General features: G+C 36.3%; 1 protein-coding gene across 2 annotated transcripts in view; it reads right to left on the bottom strand.

The window, feature by feature from the left end:
• LOC127430896 (protein KIBRA-like) overlaps positions 1 to 20,433 on the bottom strand; it is a 60,410-nt gene that overhangs the window by 38,354 nt on the left and 1,623 nt on the right. For both annotated transcript variants that reach the window (XM_051681037.1, XM_051681038.1), the window contains exons 2-5: positions 7,266 to 7,375; positions 6,877 to 7,080; positions 4,241 to 4,317; positions 3,929 to 4,008 (exon numbers count right to left, since the gene is read on the bottom strand). In XM_051681037.1, coding sequence (XP_051536997.1) covers positions 3,929 to 4,008; positions 4,241 to 4,317; positions 6,877 to 7,080; positions 7,266 to 7,375 — 471 coding nt within the window. The remainder of the gene's footprint in view (positions 1 to 3,928; positions 4,009 to 4,240; positions 4,318 to 6,876; positions 7,081 to 7,265; positions 7,376 to 20,433) is intronic.

Raw genomic sequence — 20,433 nt, forward strand, 5'->3', positions numbered from 1 at the left:
AACGAGTCCTAAAAACACAGCGTTTATGCTCGAGACGCTGAAAACAAGTGAAATGTGACGCAACCACAGTGAGGCCCTCGAAAATTGTCCATCTGATGCATGTATACACAGACCAACAAAAATAGCTTAGACAGACGCATGAACATATCCTGTGAAAACAGCCCTAAATGGTCTACCAGGCTAAATGTAAAATGGATTTCTATGGGCCAGTGATTGACTATACATCTATATAATTTATTATTTTGATTATTATATATTGAATTCTTTATTTGGGGAATTTTAATTTTATTTGGAATTTGTTATGGGTTCATACATTACCAGCAACTATAGACGTAATATAAGCCATGTCATCAGGGACAGTAAAAGAAAATATGTCAACAACTAAATCGGTTCAAAAGCTTGTCTTTGGAATGTTTACTAACCCAAATTCATGTCACAGACTGAGCAGCCCGCACCTAGTCACCTGAGTGAGGCATGAGGCCCTGTAGACAACACCAATGGCAAAACATTCAGATACACCTCTGTTGAATGTTTTGCTTAAGATTTAGTGGAATGACATGCTCCATTAGAGCCAAGAATACTGGAGGGGGGGCTCTATTAAGCAGCAGCATGCATGTAAAGCGAGTCATCGGTAAGTCATGCACAGACCAGAGCAACAGGTTAGTCCACATTCCTCTGGGCAACTGAACGAGAGGCAGGCAGGCAGGCAACACGATTCAGCCTAGCATCTTAACGCCACTTTCACATACAAAAAGAGTCCAATACATGACTTTGTCATATGTGACTTCTTGAATTCAGTCTAAAATGAATTTAAGCTGGGCTGATATGAGGAAACAGGGCCGCAACAGGCCAGTTAATGCTTTGACTCGGCTCTGCCAACAGCAAACAGCTCTAAACTACAGAGATCTTGAACAACTTGGTGGAAGCAAAGAATGTACAATTTCAAATTCATGATATGTCGAATATTGAAGTCAGCTAGTGAGTTAATCGTTGTTGTTGTTTTGTTTTTTTTGTAGATTTAATATTTTTAGCAGTTGTGCTTTAAAGGAACAGTTTAACCAAAAATGAAAATTCTGTTATTATTTAGTCACGTTCATGTCATTTCATACCCATAATTTTTTAGTAGAATAAAAAAGAAATGTTATGCAGCTCTTGCCATACAACAACAGTTCATAGTGACTAGAGGGTGGCAAGACAAAAAACAAAAAAGGAGTACAACTGTGTGAGTTAAAAGAGAATGAAGCCATTTGACAACTTTGTGATAAAAAAAAAAAAAAATTTAAGTCATTATTCACTGATAATCTTCACCTCGGTTGAAGCTTGTGTCTAGCCCACATTTGTGTTACAGAATTCAAAAATGGCACATTGTGTTTACTTACTACACAAAGCAGAACCAATGTCGTCTGAGTATCAATGCCATCAGTGCCATTTTTTGTGGACACTGAATTGTACTAGGTGTAAGCTTCAGCGAAGGTAAAGACTATAAGTGAATAACTATTATCAGTGAAAAACTAAGCTTGTGTCAAACCCACATTCAAGAATTCAAAAATGATGTGTTGCATCCAGTGACTACACAAGCGAAAACCAATGGCAATTGGACATTAATAACGTAGGTGTCACTTTTTATTATCTGCATGTTGATGGGCTAGATGTAAGCTTGAGCGGGGGTGAATATTATCAGCAAATAACGACTTAAACTTTGCCCTTTTCCTCACGTAAACCTACCGTATGGCTTCAGAAGACTATTGCTTTTTGGCACTTAACAGACCCTGGTTGCTATGGACTGTAATTTTATGGCAAGATCTATGTAAGAAGGTCTTTATATATATCTCGGAGAGAGTAATTTTATAGATGTTTCGCGCCATGAGCACTGTATATTTAAGATGATGTGACGAATTAAAAACAGACAACTTTAAAAATGCATTCCCTGTGTTGAGTTCCATTGCAAATGGAGCTGGGTATCAATACAGATCTCCCGATTTGATTTGATTCAGATTCACAAGATCTTGATTAGATTCTAATTCAATTTGATTTGATTCCAATTAATTGAGGTATATTTCAGGTTTAATGTCCATTTTGCTCACATATGAAAATTTTTAATACCAATTTCGATGTCACAACAAAATACAAACTCATTTGAGTAAGCACTGCGTGAATGTGTGTTAGACGCAAGCTTCAGCGGAGGTGAAGATTATAGGTGAATAACTATTATCAGTGAATTACGAAGCTTGTGTCAAGCTATTTTAAAAATGGCGCACTGCGTCCAGTGACTACACAAGAGAAACCCAATGGCAATTGGACGTTAATAGCGTAGGTGAGCCACTTTTAATTCTCTGCACATGGACAGGGGCTAGATGTAAGCTAGAGCTGGGGTAAAGATTATTACTTTAATTCACCAAAGTGGCATTCAACTACTCACAAAATATAGTCAGGACATTACTGATGTAAAAAAACAGCACCATCACTATTTGAAAATGTCATTTTTGATCAAATCTAGACAGGCCCCATTTCCAGCAGCCATCACTCCAACACCTTATCCTTGAGTAATCATGCTAAATCGCTAATTTGGTACTAGAAAATCACTTGCCGTTAAATCAGATACAGCTGAAAGCTATTTGGTTCGTTAAATGAAGTTTAACATTGTCTTTGTGTTTGTTTTTGAGTTGCCACAGTATGCAATAGACTGGCATGTCTTAAGGTCAATATTAGGTCAAAACTGGCAAAAACGAAACAGCATTCTCTAGAAACTCATCAGTCAATCATTGTTTTGAGGAATGAATGCTATATAATGCTTGAAATTGCCAAAAAACTGAAGATTTCAGACAAAGGTGTACACTACAGTCTTCAAAGACAAAGGACAACTGGTTCTAACAAGGACAGAAAGAGATGTGGAAGGCCAGATGTACAACTTAACAAGAGGATAAGTACATCAGAGTCTCTTGTTTGAGAAATAGACGCCTCACATGTCCTCAGCTGACAGCTTCATTGAATTCTACCCACTCAACACCAGTTTCATGTTCAACAGTGAGAAGAGAAGACTCAGGGTGCAGGCCTTATGGGAAGAATTGCAAAGAAAAAGCCACTTTTGAAACAGAAAAACAAAAAGAAAAGGTTAGAGTGGGCAAAGAAACACAGACATTGGTCAACAGATAATTGGAAAAGAGTGTTATGGATCTTAAACCCATTGAGCTTTTGTGGGATCAGCTAGACTGTAAGGTGCGTGAGAAGTGCTCGACAAAACAGCCACATCTATGGCAAGTGCTACAGGAAGCGTGGGGTAAAATGTCACCTGAGTATCCGGACAATCTGACAGCTAGAATGTCAAGGATCTGCAAAGCTGTCATTGCTGCACGTGGAGGATTTTTTGATGAGAACTCTTTGAAGTAGTTTAAGAAGTTCTGAACATTTTTTTCAAATTGTAATAGTAATTTTTCATGTTATTAATGACCTGACTATACATTGTGATCAGTTGAATGCCACTTTGGTGAATAAAAGTACCAATTTCTTTCCATAAGAGCAAAATCTGTATATTACTCCAAACTTTTGGCCGCCAGTGTATCTCTGAGAGTGTAATTTCATAGGTGTTTCACACCATGAGCGTTGTCTATTTAAGACGGTCAAGTTAATAACTGTTTATTAAAACAGTCATATTCCAAAATTCTATATTATGAAGCAGCTTCACACGGACTATGTTTGAGATTTCTATGATGTTCTAAAAAAATGGCAACATTATCAAAACAACAGTGGCCACACAGACAAGACAAACGTGGAATCGCTGCATTGCAATAAAAAGCGCCAATGGGCTCATAAAATGACAAGAGATAAGAGTATATGCATTGTTTTGTACAAAGAGCTCTTTTTATACTGTAACGCGTAAGCACTCAATTGTCTCGACCGTGGTCGTGTAGAGAGGTCAGGTTACACTTACTCTTTCAACGTCTCAAAGCCTTGCTCTTTATACTGCAGTTCTTGCCTCATACATGCCAAATCTCTCTTCAGCTTATTTACCTGAATCAAGAAAGAGTGTGACAGGGAGAGAAAGAGAGTGGGGGAATAAATGAGACACCGATGTAATTACTAGATGCCTTCCATTTGGCTTCAAGCGTAATCTTGCTGCCTGTCATCACATCCAGATGCATGAAGTTTGCAAATATTAAACCCAATTCTTGTATTGCATTAACAAGATAACATTCATAGCAACTGATCAAAGGCTAGTGTGTTAGGTGTTGAAGCATCTTACCCGGCTTTTTGCTGTAACAATCTCTGCTTTGAGGATTTCAGGGTCATATTTACTGCTGGATGAGGATCTGGAATTTACTGTAGGAAAGATAAAGATAAAGTTCAAAGGCGTTATCTTATCTTGAAAACCACTAGGCATGGCTCAGGAATTCCATAGTCACTTATAATAATGCCACAAACCATGTCATAAATATACATCCATTATGATAACAAGGAGAGTCTTAATTTAAAGGGGTCATATCATACAACTTTTTATTTATTATTTCTTTTTCCACAAGGGTTACTAATGTTAGTAATTTTTTTTTCTTGCTCCAACAAAGTTTTTTTGTTTTTTCACAACCATTTTCCATCTTCTTTCTGACACTTTTAAAGGAATATTCCAGGTTCAATACAGGTTAAGCTCAATCGACAGCATTTGTCATGTAATGTTGATTACCACAAAAATTTATTTTGACTTGCCACTCTTTTCTTTAAAAAAACAGCAAAAAGCTGAGTTACAGTGGCACACTTACAATGCAAGTAAATGTTGGCCAATTTTTGAATGTTAGAATATTCACTTTTTCAAAAGTACAGCCACAAGACAAACAATATGTGAGTAAACATGATTTTAGAGTAAGAAAATTCATACTGACCTTTTCTGTGTAAAGTTATAGCCAATTTTACAACTTCGTTTCCATGACGATGTAGTCAACACACCCTAAACCCCTAAAATGACTGTAAAAATGACAATTTAATACTAATACATGATTTTTAACCGAAGAATTAATGCAAGTGCATTTATAAAATTATACGCTTTTCTGCATTTCTGCCTTTAAACCCTAAAAAATTGGCCACATTCAATTCCATTGTAAGTGCCTCACAGTAACCTCGATTTTTGCTTTTTATTTTAGAGAAAAGGAAGGACGAGTTCAAATTGATTTTGGTGGTAATCAACATTGTGCCACAAATGCTGTCGGTTGAGCTTTACTTGTATTGAACCCGGAATATTCCTGTGTATCTGTGACTTCAAGAAATGCACCCTTTGCATATGAAATGTGAGCTCTGCTAAGACACAGGTTGATCTTTCCTTCAATAATAGCTTCACTTTACATTGTGGCAGGTTCACAAAGCAATCCACACTGACATGTGCTGCACATACTGTTAGGATCAGATTTAAATGATCATGGACTTTTAAATGAACTTCAGCCGCTCGTTGTTAATGTTGGGATCCTTCTGAGGGATATGCAGAGTTGTAAGTGCTAAACACATTCAGAAACAGCACAGGGTTTAGCTGACTTTCAAACATTTCACTCTTAAAATGTTATCTCTTATGGTATTTTAATCCATTGATGTTATTACCTCACCATGAATGGGCATGCCAAGTTTCTGATGACCCATTGGTATGTAAACAAAAGAACATCATGTGTTGATGTATTCATTTGTCCAACATTGCAGAAGTTCAGAACGAGTTGTTTTTGCATCTTAATTTCAACTAAAGCTCTTTTTGGACTGGGGAGGGAGTTTTGAGTTCTAAACATTACAGTATGTTTTCAAAGTACATCAAGCTTTTCTCACTAAATGATAAGGAACTAAGAAAAAATTGATTCTTCATAAAATGACACCTTTCAAGCAAAGACTAAAAGGAAGAAACATCATTTTAATCTCACTTGGGCTTGCTTACACAATATCTTAACTATGCAATGACATACACTCACTTCCAAAGATGTTTGACAAGTGAGGTCACAGGTGGTTGGGCTGCAAAAGTATTTTCAAGTATTTTTTCAAGTATATTTAAGTTAACTCAAAACTGCATCCCAATCAATCAAGCATGCAGCTTTAAATCTAGCTCTCATATCTCTGCAGATGCTGCACATTTCTAATTTTGACAGCTGAATTCATGGTGGAATTTGTAATAGTTGACATTCATATGATATAAAAGGGTGTGACAGACTGGCCTTGTCAAGGGAGGGTCTATTTGGACAAATTTTTAGGGATGTCCATCAAATAAAATATTTAATTGAATTTATGAGATGATTTGCTGATTAATTAATCAAATATATAAATATTTGCTGAGAAAAAACTAAAATTATGATAATTTAAGACACTGGATTGTTGTGGCAGACAAGAACCGTAAACCACTGAATAGCTATTACAAAAAATGGCTTTAGAAGTGGCTTTTAAAATATTGATTGTTTTATTCCCATATATTTGAAAATGGACTATCACTGGCCTACAGTTCATAACAATCAATTAATGCATAATTTATGTATGAATCAGGGGGCATGATTAAATGAGCTAATTTTTGTGTTAATTAAATATATTCAACATATTATTTTTCATATAATTAAAGCTGATGTGTGTGATTTTTTTTCCTATCCCATCTTATTATGCAGAGACAACTGTAAGTCATCTGTAGATGGATTTCCCCAAACACTAGCCCAAAACACTGTGGCGCTAGTAAAAGAACATTGCTCTGTTGGTTTGAGCAATACGCCCAGCTCGACGCAGCAAGTTGACTCAACCATTGACGTGAGCTTGGTCAACCAATGGCAGATGGAGAGTGTATTCGGATATAATTACACACTTCAGCTTTAATTAACTAAACTAACGTTAAACAATTAATTGACAGCCCTATTAAATAATAAAGTTCTGTCTTACAGCTGGTCTGTGAGGAAGACTTGTCCCGCCAAGCATCATTTAGCTGCCGATACTCCTGCTGGGCCAGGCGAAGTCTCTGCTCTTTGACCTGGTAGATCTCCTTCTGAGCGCTCAATGCTTCCTGAACCACACTCAGATAATCCCGCAACATGAGCTCCTGCTCACGCTGCCACTGCGCTCGCGGGTCCTCCAGCTGCGTGCTCTCTAACAGGGAAAACAGAGCACATGGAAAGTTTAAGAAACAGAGGGAGAAAAAATTTAAGGGCTAATGAGAACTATAGAGTGCTAGTTTCTAATTATTAATAAATTCTCCTCATACTATCACAATAACAGACACTTTATACTCAATATGCTTGCATCCGGACACATCTTGCTAATCTTTAACTTACTAGTGTTGTGGTCGACATAATAGGCTCCAATGTGGGGGTCATAGGCCTCCTCCCAACCCACAGGCAGCTCATCTCCAATACAGTCGGCAAAGGTCAGAGGCTTAGTCTGCCTGCAAAATCACACAGGAAACCCAACTGTCAGTGTACAGCCAATCACAGTGAAGAGACGTTCTGATGTTGGACCACCAGCACTCATCCAGAGCCATCTATTTTCTGTAGGATGTCATGCTGCCTTAAAATGCACCTGGGAAGCTCCTACAGTACATCCAAGTTGGGTATTTGTTATTATGAATTGTCACACATTCAAGTCGGAAACAAAATATGGAAGAAGCAAAAGTAAAACATTCAAACACACTCAAAGTAAAAAATACATAATGAAGTGGATAATTGAATCATTTGACTTCACAGATAAATAAAGACCACTTATACCAGTGGATAAGCATTAATGAAATGCAAACTTTTGAATAAAAACTTTTTCACAACCAATATGATTTATTAATGCATGGTATATAAATAAAATATTTAATTTGAATGAATGCAAACTGCAAACGATGAGACATCAGCTTTCCATTAGCTACAGTATGTCATAAATAAAAAAAAAATTATATTATTGAAAGATTGCACTGAAATAATTTCCCAAAAACATTAACTTCCATCAACTTTGGAGTTGCTGTCCACCATCTTTCATGTCGACACGCCCCTTTGAACTAGTGTTGGAAGCCTAACTCATAGTAGCAAATCAGTTTGTCACTAAACCTGTTAAATAATGATTCACTACTGAGTCACAACTCAAAAAGAGTTCTGCAAAGTCCCCGCGTAGTATCATATGTAAAACATTTATTCAAATGGCTGTTTATCACAATATTTTCATGATTTGGTTACACTGATTGCGTCAAATGTTGTTTGTTGTTCCAACATTATGGATAACAACATTGATAGGAACATCACTAGCAACAATGTTGCCAATATTGATATGATGTTCATTTTTAATATTATTAATTATTCCCATTTTGTTAACAACACTGTCTGCATTTCAGTTTCACTCCATTCATAACTTACAGTTGGGTGATCTTCCAGAGCTTTGCGAATTGGTTTAATCGAGTCATTTAAAGAATCCGTTCAAACGAACGATTAAAGTCGGCATGAAATGGAAGTTGCAGCCAACTTCCGTATTGTGATGTATTTCCGAGTGAAACAGCTAATTGAACAAGAAAATAAATGTAGGGCGGGGATTTGACTTTATCCATTGGTTGTTGACTGGATTGTGAAAATATGGGCGTTGCATATAGCAGAACGGAGGCAGATCTGAATGCGAGTTTGCAGTGGACACACACCCCTACCACCATGGTGCTCCAGTCAAAGCCAGTTATCGGTGAAATTGAGCAGTGATCTCAACACATTTATTATCAAACTGACAACATAAACGCACGAGCACATCACGGTCTTTGCTTACGAAGAGGCTGTAGCCGTTGAAAAAAACGAGCGAGTAAAAGATAACCATATTTTTATGTTATGAGTCACAATAAACAAAATATAAAGGGAAAGAAACGCTTACTCATGCTGTGCATCCCAAGATAACTGCATTCAAAAATATAAATAAACTCCAGAGGCATCCGAAGCGTTGTATTCATTAGTGATCACCTCAACAATTCAGGCGTGAAATGTCTCGAACACAACCACGAATTTGCTGTTATTCCTCCTCATTCGAAATGTAAATTCAAGCCAGCTGACCCGTAACCAAGGAAGTTTGGGTTAAGGAACGATAGTTTTGAAGGTAAACAGATGAAAATACACCTTGCCATCTTCAGCAACATGCGATTGATGCTTCGTTCAACCCTATGCAAGGTTGTGGTATTTATAAGAAAGGGGCAGGGTTTAAGTGGACGAAATGTTTGAAATCCTGCATACGACACCAGCGAGAAGTCTGTTGTTTCACCGGAAAATCAAGTTATTACATTTTGATTAAAGATTACGAGGTAATAATAATAATTTAAAAAACCTAATATATGCATGGATGAATCGTTCACAATAAGATCAATAACATGCAAATAGATAGGGTGAATTTTCATGCCGACTTTAATTCGTGAAGTAAAACTCAATCATCTAGAATTCCAAGTTTCCCACTGGTAAATGGGGAATTGCCATAAAATACTTAGACATGTCTGGTAGTGTGACATGCTATACTTCATCTAAAACAGTTTTAAACAGCATTTTATACTTATTTTATAATTATTATGCAAGCAGTTTTATGGCCATATAAATTGAGGGACTACATTTATACTTTTACTCCACATTCCAGCAGAATTTAAATTGAACTTGAGACAAAAAGGTGATTAAAAATAGTAAAGACTTTAAAAGAAATTGGTAATACTCATAGCACCTAAAATATAGACTTTCCCTTATACATTCATTTACATTTTGACCTAAAATCTTGATGTTGCTAAAAAAAAATAAAAGAACACGTTATGCACCAACTACGCCAAATACATTTTTGCGTCGCCATTCATGCACTTGTAACTGGTAATTTCGATACTTCCGACCCCACTTGAAGCACCGCTCCAGCATACCACAGAGAGTTTGAGCATTGTTGCGAGTATGTGGGGGGGGGGGGCCACCAGAGGAATGTGGAGCTATTCACCTCCAGTGTGCTGGCCGAGTACAATAGCCGGAAACCCAAGCCGGGCATTCCACAGGTCCTGCTGACCCATCGCCTGGAGGTTTCTGAGGCAACACAATGTGGCCCTCCAATCCCAATGCTTTGGATCACAGCAGAGCACTGGGGGCACCCACTTGGCCGAAAAGAGCGCCACTAAAACTTTTATTAGCAGCTGCTCGCTAATACTAACAAAGTAGTCTGGCCGAACTTCAGTGGAGAGTTCTGTTGACACTTGCTAGCTAGACTAATCAATTAAAAGAAAGAACTTGCTGAAGTGTAGATTTAAAGGGACAAGGATAGGAATGTGTGTGCTAACGTGTAATAAGGACGTTGTGGATTAATTTTAGGTATAAATATAAGGGACTGGCCACAAAATAGTCATCCAACATCCGACTAGTCAATTAGAGGTTGAATATCTTATCTAATTTAATTTTTTTATCATTTTGATATTTTTTTTTAGCAGCAGTGCTAATTAGTGTGCTGTGCTTTAGCTGTTAGACAGTTAGTTAGGTAAAACCTCAGAAAAGTCTTTAACTTCTTCATCTTTCAAGCACAGATGCTTCAGCCAAACACATTCAGATGCACGTCTTTGTCCTTTTCAAAAACCTGTCTCAAGACCTCTGCATTATGTTCTACTTCATTGTGCTCTGTCTTGCTATTTTCGAACGCATCTCATGTTAACGCTCCCTATGAAATATGTCCAATTGTGGTCAGGTGAACCCGAAACTAGATTAAATATACTGGCTTTGCTTAAGACCGATTGGCCAACCAGTTGTTCAGGCCTCCTACCAACTAGTCGATTTTTAAAATATGTACACTGGCGGCCAAAAGTTTGGAGTAATGTACAGATTTTGCTGCTTCGGAAGGAAATTGGTACTTTAGTTCACCAAAGTGGCGTTCAACTGGTCACAAAGTATAGTCAGGATATTACTGATGTAAAAAACAGCACCATCACTATTTGAAAAAAGTCATATTTGACCAAATCTAGACAGGCCCCATTTGGTACTAGAAAATCACTTGCCATTATATCAAACACAGTCGAAAGCTATTTGGTTCATTAAATGAAGCTTAACATTGTCTATGTGTTTGTTTTTGAGTTGCAGTATGCAATAGACTGGCAGGTCTTAAGGTCAATATTAGGTCAAAATGTAAAAAAAAAAAAAAAAAAACGCTTTCTCTAGAAACTCATCAGTCAATCATTGTTTTGAGGAGTGAAGGCTATACAATGCTTGAAATTGCCAAAAAACTGAAGATTTCATACAAAAGTGTACACTACAGTCTTCAAAGACAAAGGACAACTGGCTCTAACAACGACAGAAAGAGATGTGGAAGGCCAGATGTACAACTAAACAAGAGGATAAGTAGACCAGAGTCTCTAGTTTGAGAAATAGACGCCTCACATGTCCTCAGCTGACAGCTTCATTGAATTCTACCCGTTCAACACCAGTTTCATGTACAACAGTAAAGAGAAGACTCAGGGTGCAGGCCTTATGGGAAGAATTGCAAAGAAAAGCCACTTTTGAAACAGAAAAACAAAAAGAAAAGGTTAGAGTGGGCAAAGAAACAGACAATGGACAACAGATAATTGGAAAAGAGTGTTATGGATCTTAAACCCATTGAGCTTTCGTGGGATCAGCTAGACTGTAAGGTGCGTGAAAAGTGCCCGACAAGACAGCCACATCTATGGCAAGTGCTACAGGAAGCGTGGGGTGAAATGTCACCTGAGTATCCGGACAATCTGACAGCTAGAATGCCAAGGATCTGCAAAGCTGTCATTGCTCCACGTGGAGGATTTTTTTGATGAGAACTCTTTGAAGTAGTTTAAGAAGTTCTGAACATTTTTTTTTTCCAAATTGTAATAGTAATTTTTCACGTTATTAATGACCTGACTATACATTGTGATCAGTTGAATGCCACTTTGGTGAATAAAAGTACCAATTTCTTTCCATAAGAGCAAAATCTGTACATTATTCCAAATGTTTGGCTGCCAGTGTACTTTCACACATCCCTAAAAAAATATGTTAATTTATGAAAGCAAAGGCAGTAGCTAACATGTTAGAGTTTGAGTAAACTGGTCAAGATGAAAAGAGGTTAAACTTAATTAAGGTTGGGATAACAAAACCCAGGTTGATTTTTCATGGTATTATGTGCCTAGTTTGTCCTAGATTCCCTTGACTGACTTCAGTACTCAATCAGAGTGTAATAAAATAATTTGCCAACTTTCGGCCTGTCCTTTGTTCATTGCATATCTACTCGGGACTGGTTTAAAGCTGAAGTTTGTCATTTCTGCACCACCAGTGCCACAGATGGAATTGCAGAAATAAATGTTTTCAAAATAGTTTTCTGAATACACCCCCAACTCACGCTATTGGTTGAGTCAATGTTGTGGTCTCTCTTGAGGTGGGTTGCTCAAAACAAACAGAGACATTTTTTATAGCCCTAAAGAGGCACAGTGTTTACAGTTTTCATGAACATGTATCTACAAATGGCTGACTTACAGTTGTCTCTGCATTTCAAGCAGAGATAAAATAAACTATTTTAATGCAGAAAAAGTAGCACACTTTAGCTTTAATAATGGTTTGCTACTATGTACCACTAGTAGCTCAATAATAAGAATTTTCCACCATTTGTAAATAACAATTCTTTAATTCTTAAAATGAACACCATCAAATTAGTTGTTTTTACCATGCCAAAAGATTAAAGTACTTATTAGGCAGGATTTTTGTGCAGTGCAAGAATGTCATATTTCACAATTTCAAATGATTTCCATTTACAAGCCAAGCAAGGCAAATTTTGCAATGTCTTTAAGTTTAGCAGAAGTGTTATGCAAGAAACACTCTGGGCTTCTAAGATTATCAGGAACAATCCACATTAAATCTGATTTTGTGCAGCATATTAACCGGATCAATCTATTTAATAAAAAAAAAAGAAAAAAAAAAAAAAAAGAAAACGACAAAATGAAATTCAGTCCAGATGTTTAAGCTAGGTTCCATTTAAACCTTTCTGCAGTTATCTGCAGTGAGCATGCAGTTCACATGCTGTTGCCTTCCCCCTCGATTCCAGACTTTCAAAGAGGGTGAAACTGAACTAGCTCCTTTTTCATGTTATGAATAATGAAAGTGCTCAGAGACCCTCACTGTCCTGTTCTAAATTTAATTCAGAGAGAAAAAACTTCTGAGACGCAACCAAGACTGAGGCTGCTGTGCAAAACACATCTTATCCTTCTCTTTTGCATCCCACATTTCTCCAGACTCACTGGTGGCTCAACTGATTCTGATGATATTTCACCACAGGTCTAATTTTTCTCCTGTCTCCTTCGATCAAGACTGCCTTTCAGAGATCTTTGAACCACATCGCCCTCGATCAAGGTGTTTTAAAGATCTTTGGGGGGGGGGGGACCCAAAGGATGTTGTCAGGATTCAGGCATTACAATGAGAACTATGAATCATGGAGTCCTGACAATGAATATGATAAACATTGCGGAGCACTGGCTTGTATTTGAAAATAAATCAAATCGAAGCTACTAACTGCACCAGGTTTAAATAGCTCTGGCCTACCAATTAACAATGTTTTGTATACAGGGCTCAACATAAAAGGAATAGTTCACCCAAAAATGAAAATTCTATAGTCATTTACTCACCCTCATGCCATCCCAGATGTGTATGACTTTCTTTCTTCAGCAGAACACATACAAAGATTTTTAGAAGAATATTTCAGCTCTGTTGGTTCTTACAATGCAAGTGAATGGTGACCAGACCTTTGTAGCTCCAAAGATCATTCAAAGAAAACATAAAAGTAATCCATAACACTCCAGTGTTTAAATCCATGTCTTCAGAAGGGATATAATCGGTGTGGGTGAGCAAAAGAACAATATCTTAGTCCTTTATTACTCTAAATCTCCACTTTCACTTTTCCAACTGAAAGTCACATGTGGTGCCTGTTTAGTTTTAATTTCACACCTGTAAGTTAAAGTTAAAGGAATATTCCAGGTTCAATTAAAGTTAAACTCAATCGGCAGCATGTGAGACAATGTTGATTACCACAAAAATTTGTTTTGACTTGCCTCACCTTTTCTTTAAAAAAAAGCAAAAATCGAGGTTACAGTGAGGCACTAACACTGGAAGTGAATGGGGGCCAATTTTTGAACTTTAAAATACTCACTTTTTCAAATGTATAGCCAAAAGACATAAACAATGTGTGTGTAAACGTGATTTTAGTGTGATAAAATCACTTACTAACCTTTTCTGTGTAAAGTTTTAACCAATTTTACAACTTCGTTGCCATGACAAGTAATGTCAGCAAACCCCAAAACAACTGTAAAAATGACCATTTGAACAACTTTACAGCTCAAATAATACATGAGTTTTAATTAATGTAAGTGCTTTTATAAAACTATAAGCATCACATTTCTGCTTTTAAACCCTTAATAAATTGGCCACATTCACTTCCATTTAAGTGCCTCACTGTAACCCAGATTTCTGCCTTTTGTTTTTGTTTTTGTTTTTTTGTGGTAATCCACATAATGCAACAAATGCTGTCGATTGAGCTTAACTTGTATTTCACCCAGAACATTCCTTTAAAGTTGAGATTTAAAGTAAAAAAGGACTTCTGTTTCTCACTCGCACCTATTGTATCACTTCTGAAGACATAGATTTAAACACTGGAGGCTTATGGATTACTTCTATGCATCCTTTATGTGATTTTTGGAGCTACAAAGGTCTGGCCACCATTCACTTGCATTGTATGGACCTACAGAGCTGAGATATTCTTCTAAAAATCTTAATTTGTGTTCTGCTGAAGAAAGTCATACACATCTGGGATGGAATGAGGGTGAGTAAATGATGAGAGAATTTAAATTTTGGGGTAAACTATCCTTTCAACACTTGCCCGGGAAAAGTGGATTTTTGAAGGAGCAAGTGAGAAGAATTTTACTTAATCAGACAAGCAACCTGATAAAAACGTTAAAAAAAATAAAAAAAAGGCTATATTTGTGATATAGCCAAGGCCTGTGTCACTAATTACAAAGTTCATATTCTGCTGTTGAAAATAATCCAGAGCGCATAATTTTATAATACATTTGAACTGTCAATAAGGTTCAAACCTCCACCTTTTCTCCTTTTGAGCTGCCAAAGAGGCGCTCTAGCAAACCCCAATGAAATCAAACACTCAAGACCCATGCTCTAATGAAATATAACAAACACATTCAGTGCAACCGAGCGCAAACACAGGACATAGCTAAACAATGAGTCAGACACTTTCATTCAGCACACTCCATAAATTCCCCGGGTCATTTATGAGACTCCAACTAGCACTGCACCATGCTCAATGTCCGACAATAAAAGTGCACTGCTTCACCCCTGACGATGGTCGGTCTCCTATCAGAAAGAGTGAGATAACATTCCATTTACCTGAGCGCATGCTTTCAGTGTGTCACACTAAAGGAAAACAAACAGTGCGGCTCAGTGTGGTACATGACAGCAGCCACAGGGACACTTATCCTGTAGTTATGTGTGGTTTGAATTCCAATGAGTTTATAATTGTTAGTAAATAATGACAAACTTTTCATTTTTGGGGTGAACTATGGGTTAGGTTTTTTTAGCTCAACTTTTGCTTTTACTAGTTTATTTTTAAATGGTCCAATGGTGTGACAATGGTTTTACGTCATAAAAACAACATGCATATTATTTATAAAAGAATTCGAAAAATGTTGTTTAAAATAGTTTTAGACAAAGTATAGCATGTAGTGCCCGATCGATATATTGGCCGATATAAGACGTTCACCGATATATCAGTATCGGCGTATATTTTACCGATATGAAAACTTTTTTTCAGAACATATAATGCAGAAAACAATGCATTAGTTTGTAGTTTGTCCAGCAGAGTGCGCTCCGACTCCATTGTTTACAGAGCTGAGCTGATGGTGGGTCTTCAGACAGGGCGGAGTTAAGCGGTATCTCGGTAAGTTAACTAGTTTTTGAAATACATACTGGAAACTTAATAAACAATGACCCCATCATTTTCCCTTTTCAGTATAACTAATATAACATTAACCTTGTCCCTGACAACCATGTGACTCATGTCTGTTTGCAGTTAGCCAGCTATAGTTTGTCAGTGCAGTCAGTAATGTAGCAGATTGAAAGGTAAACATCAGATCATCTTTTTGCAGCTCAGCAGACAACAGTGCAGTAGTGGATTGTGTATGTTGAGTGTTGATTTCATGCTACGTTGTTACGTAGTTGGAGAGACACAATGCTGGAAAGTAAACTAAACAACGTCTGTCTTTTACTCTCCGTGACAACGAGCTTATAGCTAACTAGCTAATCACGTAAAAACTTTCATTAACTACGTTTCCATCCAAGGATTTTTTGCGAAAAAAGTTTTAGCGCATCAAAATAAAGCTGATGGAAACGCAAATTATCGCTAAAATTTCACAAGTGTCGACATAATATTTTTCCATTTAACTCCAGCGCATAAACTTACCCCAATCGTTAGCCTGTGTTAATCATGACGACAAGGTATAGGATCCTTGAAAGCCAATTTATTGTACGTGATTATAGACTGATCTTAACAGCATAAAGATCCGATCACTGCAAACACATCTGCATCATGACACTTCCAGGAGTGCCAACACAAATATCTCATATCAAGACATGCACATTGACAAGTGCACGGAGATCAAATGAATGGCCACTGTTTGCGATTAATTTAATCGCGGTAGACATCCCTTTATTTATCCACACCATTCAAAATAATAGACGGCAGTCACGGAATTAGCAAATACAAAAAAACATATCATTTCTGTGCACAAAGATGTTTTAAATTAAAAATAAATACACAGTACTAGAAGAAAAGCTTCCGTGTGCTATTTTGGAACACTAACAGCCCAATTATATTAAATTATTGCTTTGCTTACTTTTGAAAAAATGCTGGCAAAATTCCCTGTATTAAATTAATTACCAAACGAAAAACGCATTAAATAAAAAAACTAAAATAAAAAAAAATTACCAAACGAAAAAAATATATTTTTAGACCTATGCTTTTCTTTTCACAAACTTAAATTAGCCGTACCCTGTTCTGTAGACGAATAAAGTCGGCTGAATGACATTTTCTACACTTCAAGACAATAAACTATCAGAACTATTTGTCCAATGCGGAGTTCACTTTCAGAATTTTTATTTTTATTTATTCTTTATTTAAATGGTCAGCATTTGACTGATACTAAACAGTACTGATGTTTATTTAGCTATTTATTTTATTTCTATTTATTCTTTATTTTAATGGTCAGCATTTGACTGATACTAAACAGTAATACTGATGTTTATTTAGCTATTTATTTAATTTTTATTTATTCTTTATTTTAATGGTCAGCATTTGATTGATACTAAACAGTACTGATGTTTATTTAGTCTTTATTTTAATGGTCAGCATTTGACTGATACTAAACAGTACTGATGTTTATTTAGCTATTTATTTTATTTATTCTTTATTTTTATTCAGTTGGAACACTAACAGCCCAATTATATTAAATTATTGTTTAGCTTACTTTTGAAAAAATGCTGGCAAAATTCCCTGTATTAAATTAAATAAATTACCAAACAAAAAACGCATTAAATAAAAAAATAAAAATAAAAAAAATTACCAAACGAAAAAGATTATATTTTTAGACCTATGCTTTTCTTTACACAAACTTAAATTAGCCGTACCCTGTTCTGTAGATGAATAAAGTCGGCTGAATGACATTTTCTACACTTCAAGACTATAAACTATCAGAACTATTTGTCCAATGCGGAGTTCACTTTCAGAAAATGAGCTTTTGAACCTTTTAAAACTTTTAAATATTTTAAATCTAACCCTCTTTACCCTGGATCGCATTTGCTGAGCTTCTTCAGAAAATGTAAATTGCATTATGACGCTAAAATTAATTTTAGATGACAACCAAGTTCAGTTGGTCGTTAGAAGTTGCTGGACAAATATGCGGGACATAGTGCAGTTGAGATGGCGATGCTTTTGATTAGATGATTGTTCAAAATAGATTCCTGATATTCAGTAGGCTATCATATGTAAACCCAGATATTACACTGCATCAGTTTTTCTTTAATAGCTGTGCACACAGCATATACACATCGATGGATGGTCCTTATACTAAAACTTAAAGTTTCCCCCACTACTTGGTGCAGGTTGCCAGCTTGAACAGGGCCATGACAATATGCTTTCGGGTCAGAACTGGTGGCAATCTGAGATAGGTGCAACATCAGGACCAATATTACAATCCTATCAGAAGGGCAACTGCTCCCTTTTGATTGCAATTCCTCATCTTCTGATTGCATTTATTTGTCAATTAAAATAACAGTTAGCTGGCTTATTTCAATGAATTGTCTCAATACTCTCCCCATTTTACCAAAACTTCGGAGGAAAAAAAATTAGGGACATCTGGGAGGCGAATTAGCAATAAACACACATTTCTGAATGGAAACAGCTTAAGATTTATTTTGCGTTAAATCAAAACTTATGCGACAGTGTTTTTTTTATGCATGACGTCTTCACGCACACCATTTTTATCGATAAAAGGTCATTTGAATGGAAACAGGTAGAAAACGGCAAATTTCACAAAAAATTTTTAACGCATTTTCACTTTGGCGATAACTAAATAGTGCAAAAAATGGATGGAAACTAGGCTATTGTTGTCAGCTAAGTGGAAGCTAATGAGTAAACATGTATTCACCAAACTGTTTTGTTCAGGATTCACAGTTTGGTACCCCCTTCAACCGAACAATTCCAGTTGTGTCATTTATAAAATGTAATATTTAAAAGTCTGGTTTTCCACCGTTGAAAGTTTCCCCTGAACTTGAGTAGCAGAATACGGTGTAATACCGCTGCTGCTGTTTATCTTGACTCGGCAGTATTAATATAGTCAGCATTTGACTGATACTAAACAGTACTGATGTTAATTTAACTATTTATTTTATTTTTATTTATTCTTTATTTTAATGGTCAGCATTTGACTGATAGTAAACAGTACTGATGTTTATTTAGCTGTTTATTGTATTTTTATTTATTCTTTATTTTCTCAGTGTTCAATTCTAGAATTTGTTGACAATGTATAATAATAATGTCAAATATTCTTTGATAAAAAAATATTTAAGAAATCAGCCTTCTGAGTACCTTTGCATAGTCATATTGGTGCAAAATAGGTGAAAAATCCACATAGAAAAGGTCTGTTTTAATTCCAGCTCAAAAATTAAATATATCGGCAATCGGTCGGGCTCTAATAGCATGTTACACTGCTGTCACTGCTTGATATGTCAACTACATAAATACAAACAAATTTTGAGTCATGATTGTGATGTTTTAAAGCATAATCTTGATGATAATTTGTAGCTGTCTAGAAGTATATCTAACACTGGGCACAGACTGGTACTGGGAATATAAAATGTGAATGTAAAACCTGGATGTGGTTTCGTTCAAAGACACAGATAGCCCAGCTGTAGTTAAAAGCATCCAAATGACAAAAAGGTCACTATATAGACAATTCACTAATAAACAGTAACAGAAGGACTAATACTTTTAATAAACAAGAATTTAGCCAGCCAAAACCTTTCTTTTTTATTTTAAGATATAGTTCACCCAAAAAAAAAAAATTTCCAGGGAACACAAAAGCAGATGTCAAAAAAAAAAAAAAAAAAGATGCAATGAAAGTGAATAATGACTGAGACTAACATTCTGCCTAACATCTCCTTTTGTGTTCTCCAGAAAAAGAGAAAGAAAAAAAACTATAATATGGGTTTGGAACAACATGAGGGTAAGTAAATGACTTTTTTGGGTGTCCTATCCCTTTTAAAAGCACAAGACTGTTTAATGACTAAAGGTTACTCAAAACTGAGGAGGTAACATCTGTGGAACTGAGAATTTTCCATAGGAAGGCTTTCAGTAGGAAGCTCATTACCCAGCAGAGCCACTTAAATCGGAACACCCGGTCAACTAATAATTGCTCAGCAGTGGAGAACCAGTCGAGGGGGGAGAGGTATGTGCGCTGACAGTTTTCTTCTATGGGAACACAAAATGATGTTAGGCAGTGTTAGTCTCAATCCCCATTCACTTTCATTGCCTCTTATTTTTCACACAATGAAAGTCAATGGTGACTGAGGCTAAGCTTTTGAGTTCCACTGAAGAAAAAAGGTATTACAGGTTTAAAACAAAAAGGAGTCAATAATGAAAGAAGTTTCATTTTGGGTGAACAATTCCTTTAAAAAGGAATCTAAGAATCTTTTGGCTGATTCAACAAATAAATAACTTTTCACAGCTTAACTTTCACTACAAACAGAGCTCTTGTTCCAAATTCACCAGTTCAGCATGCACTAAAAAAAACTAAACAACATTTTTTGCCTTTCTTGTTAAAGTTGGCATAGCTCTATGGTGCACTTTGAACTTATGCACCTTGACTTTGCAGGGAAAGTGATTAAGAGCATCAGCCTGCGCTAAGATCTGTGGTCCTAGGTACTTGTTTACAACTTA

This window comes from Myxocyprinus asiaticus, chromosome 40 (assembly GCF_019703515.2).
Source record: "Myxocyprinus asiaticus isolate MX2 ecotype Aquarium Trade chromosome 40, UBuf_Myxa_2, whole genome shotgun sequence".
Taxonomy (NCBI): Eukaryota; Metazoa; Chordata; class Actinopteri; order Cypriniformes; family Catostomidae; genus Myxocyprinus; species Myxocyprinus asiaticus.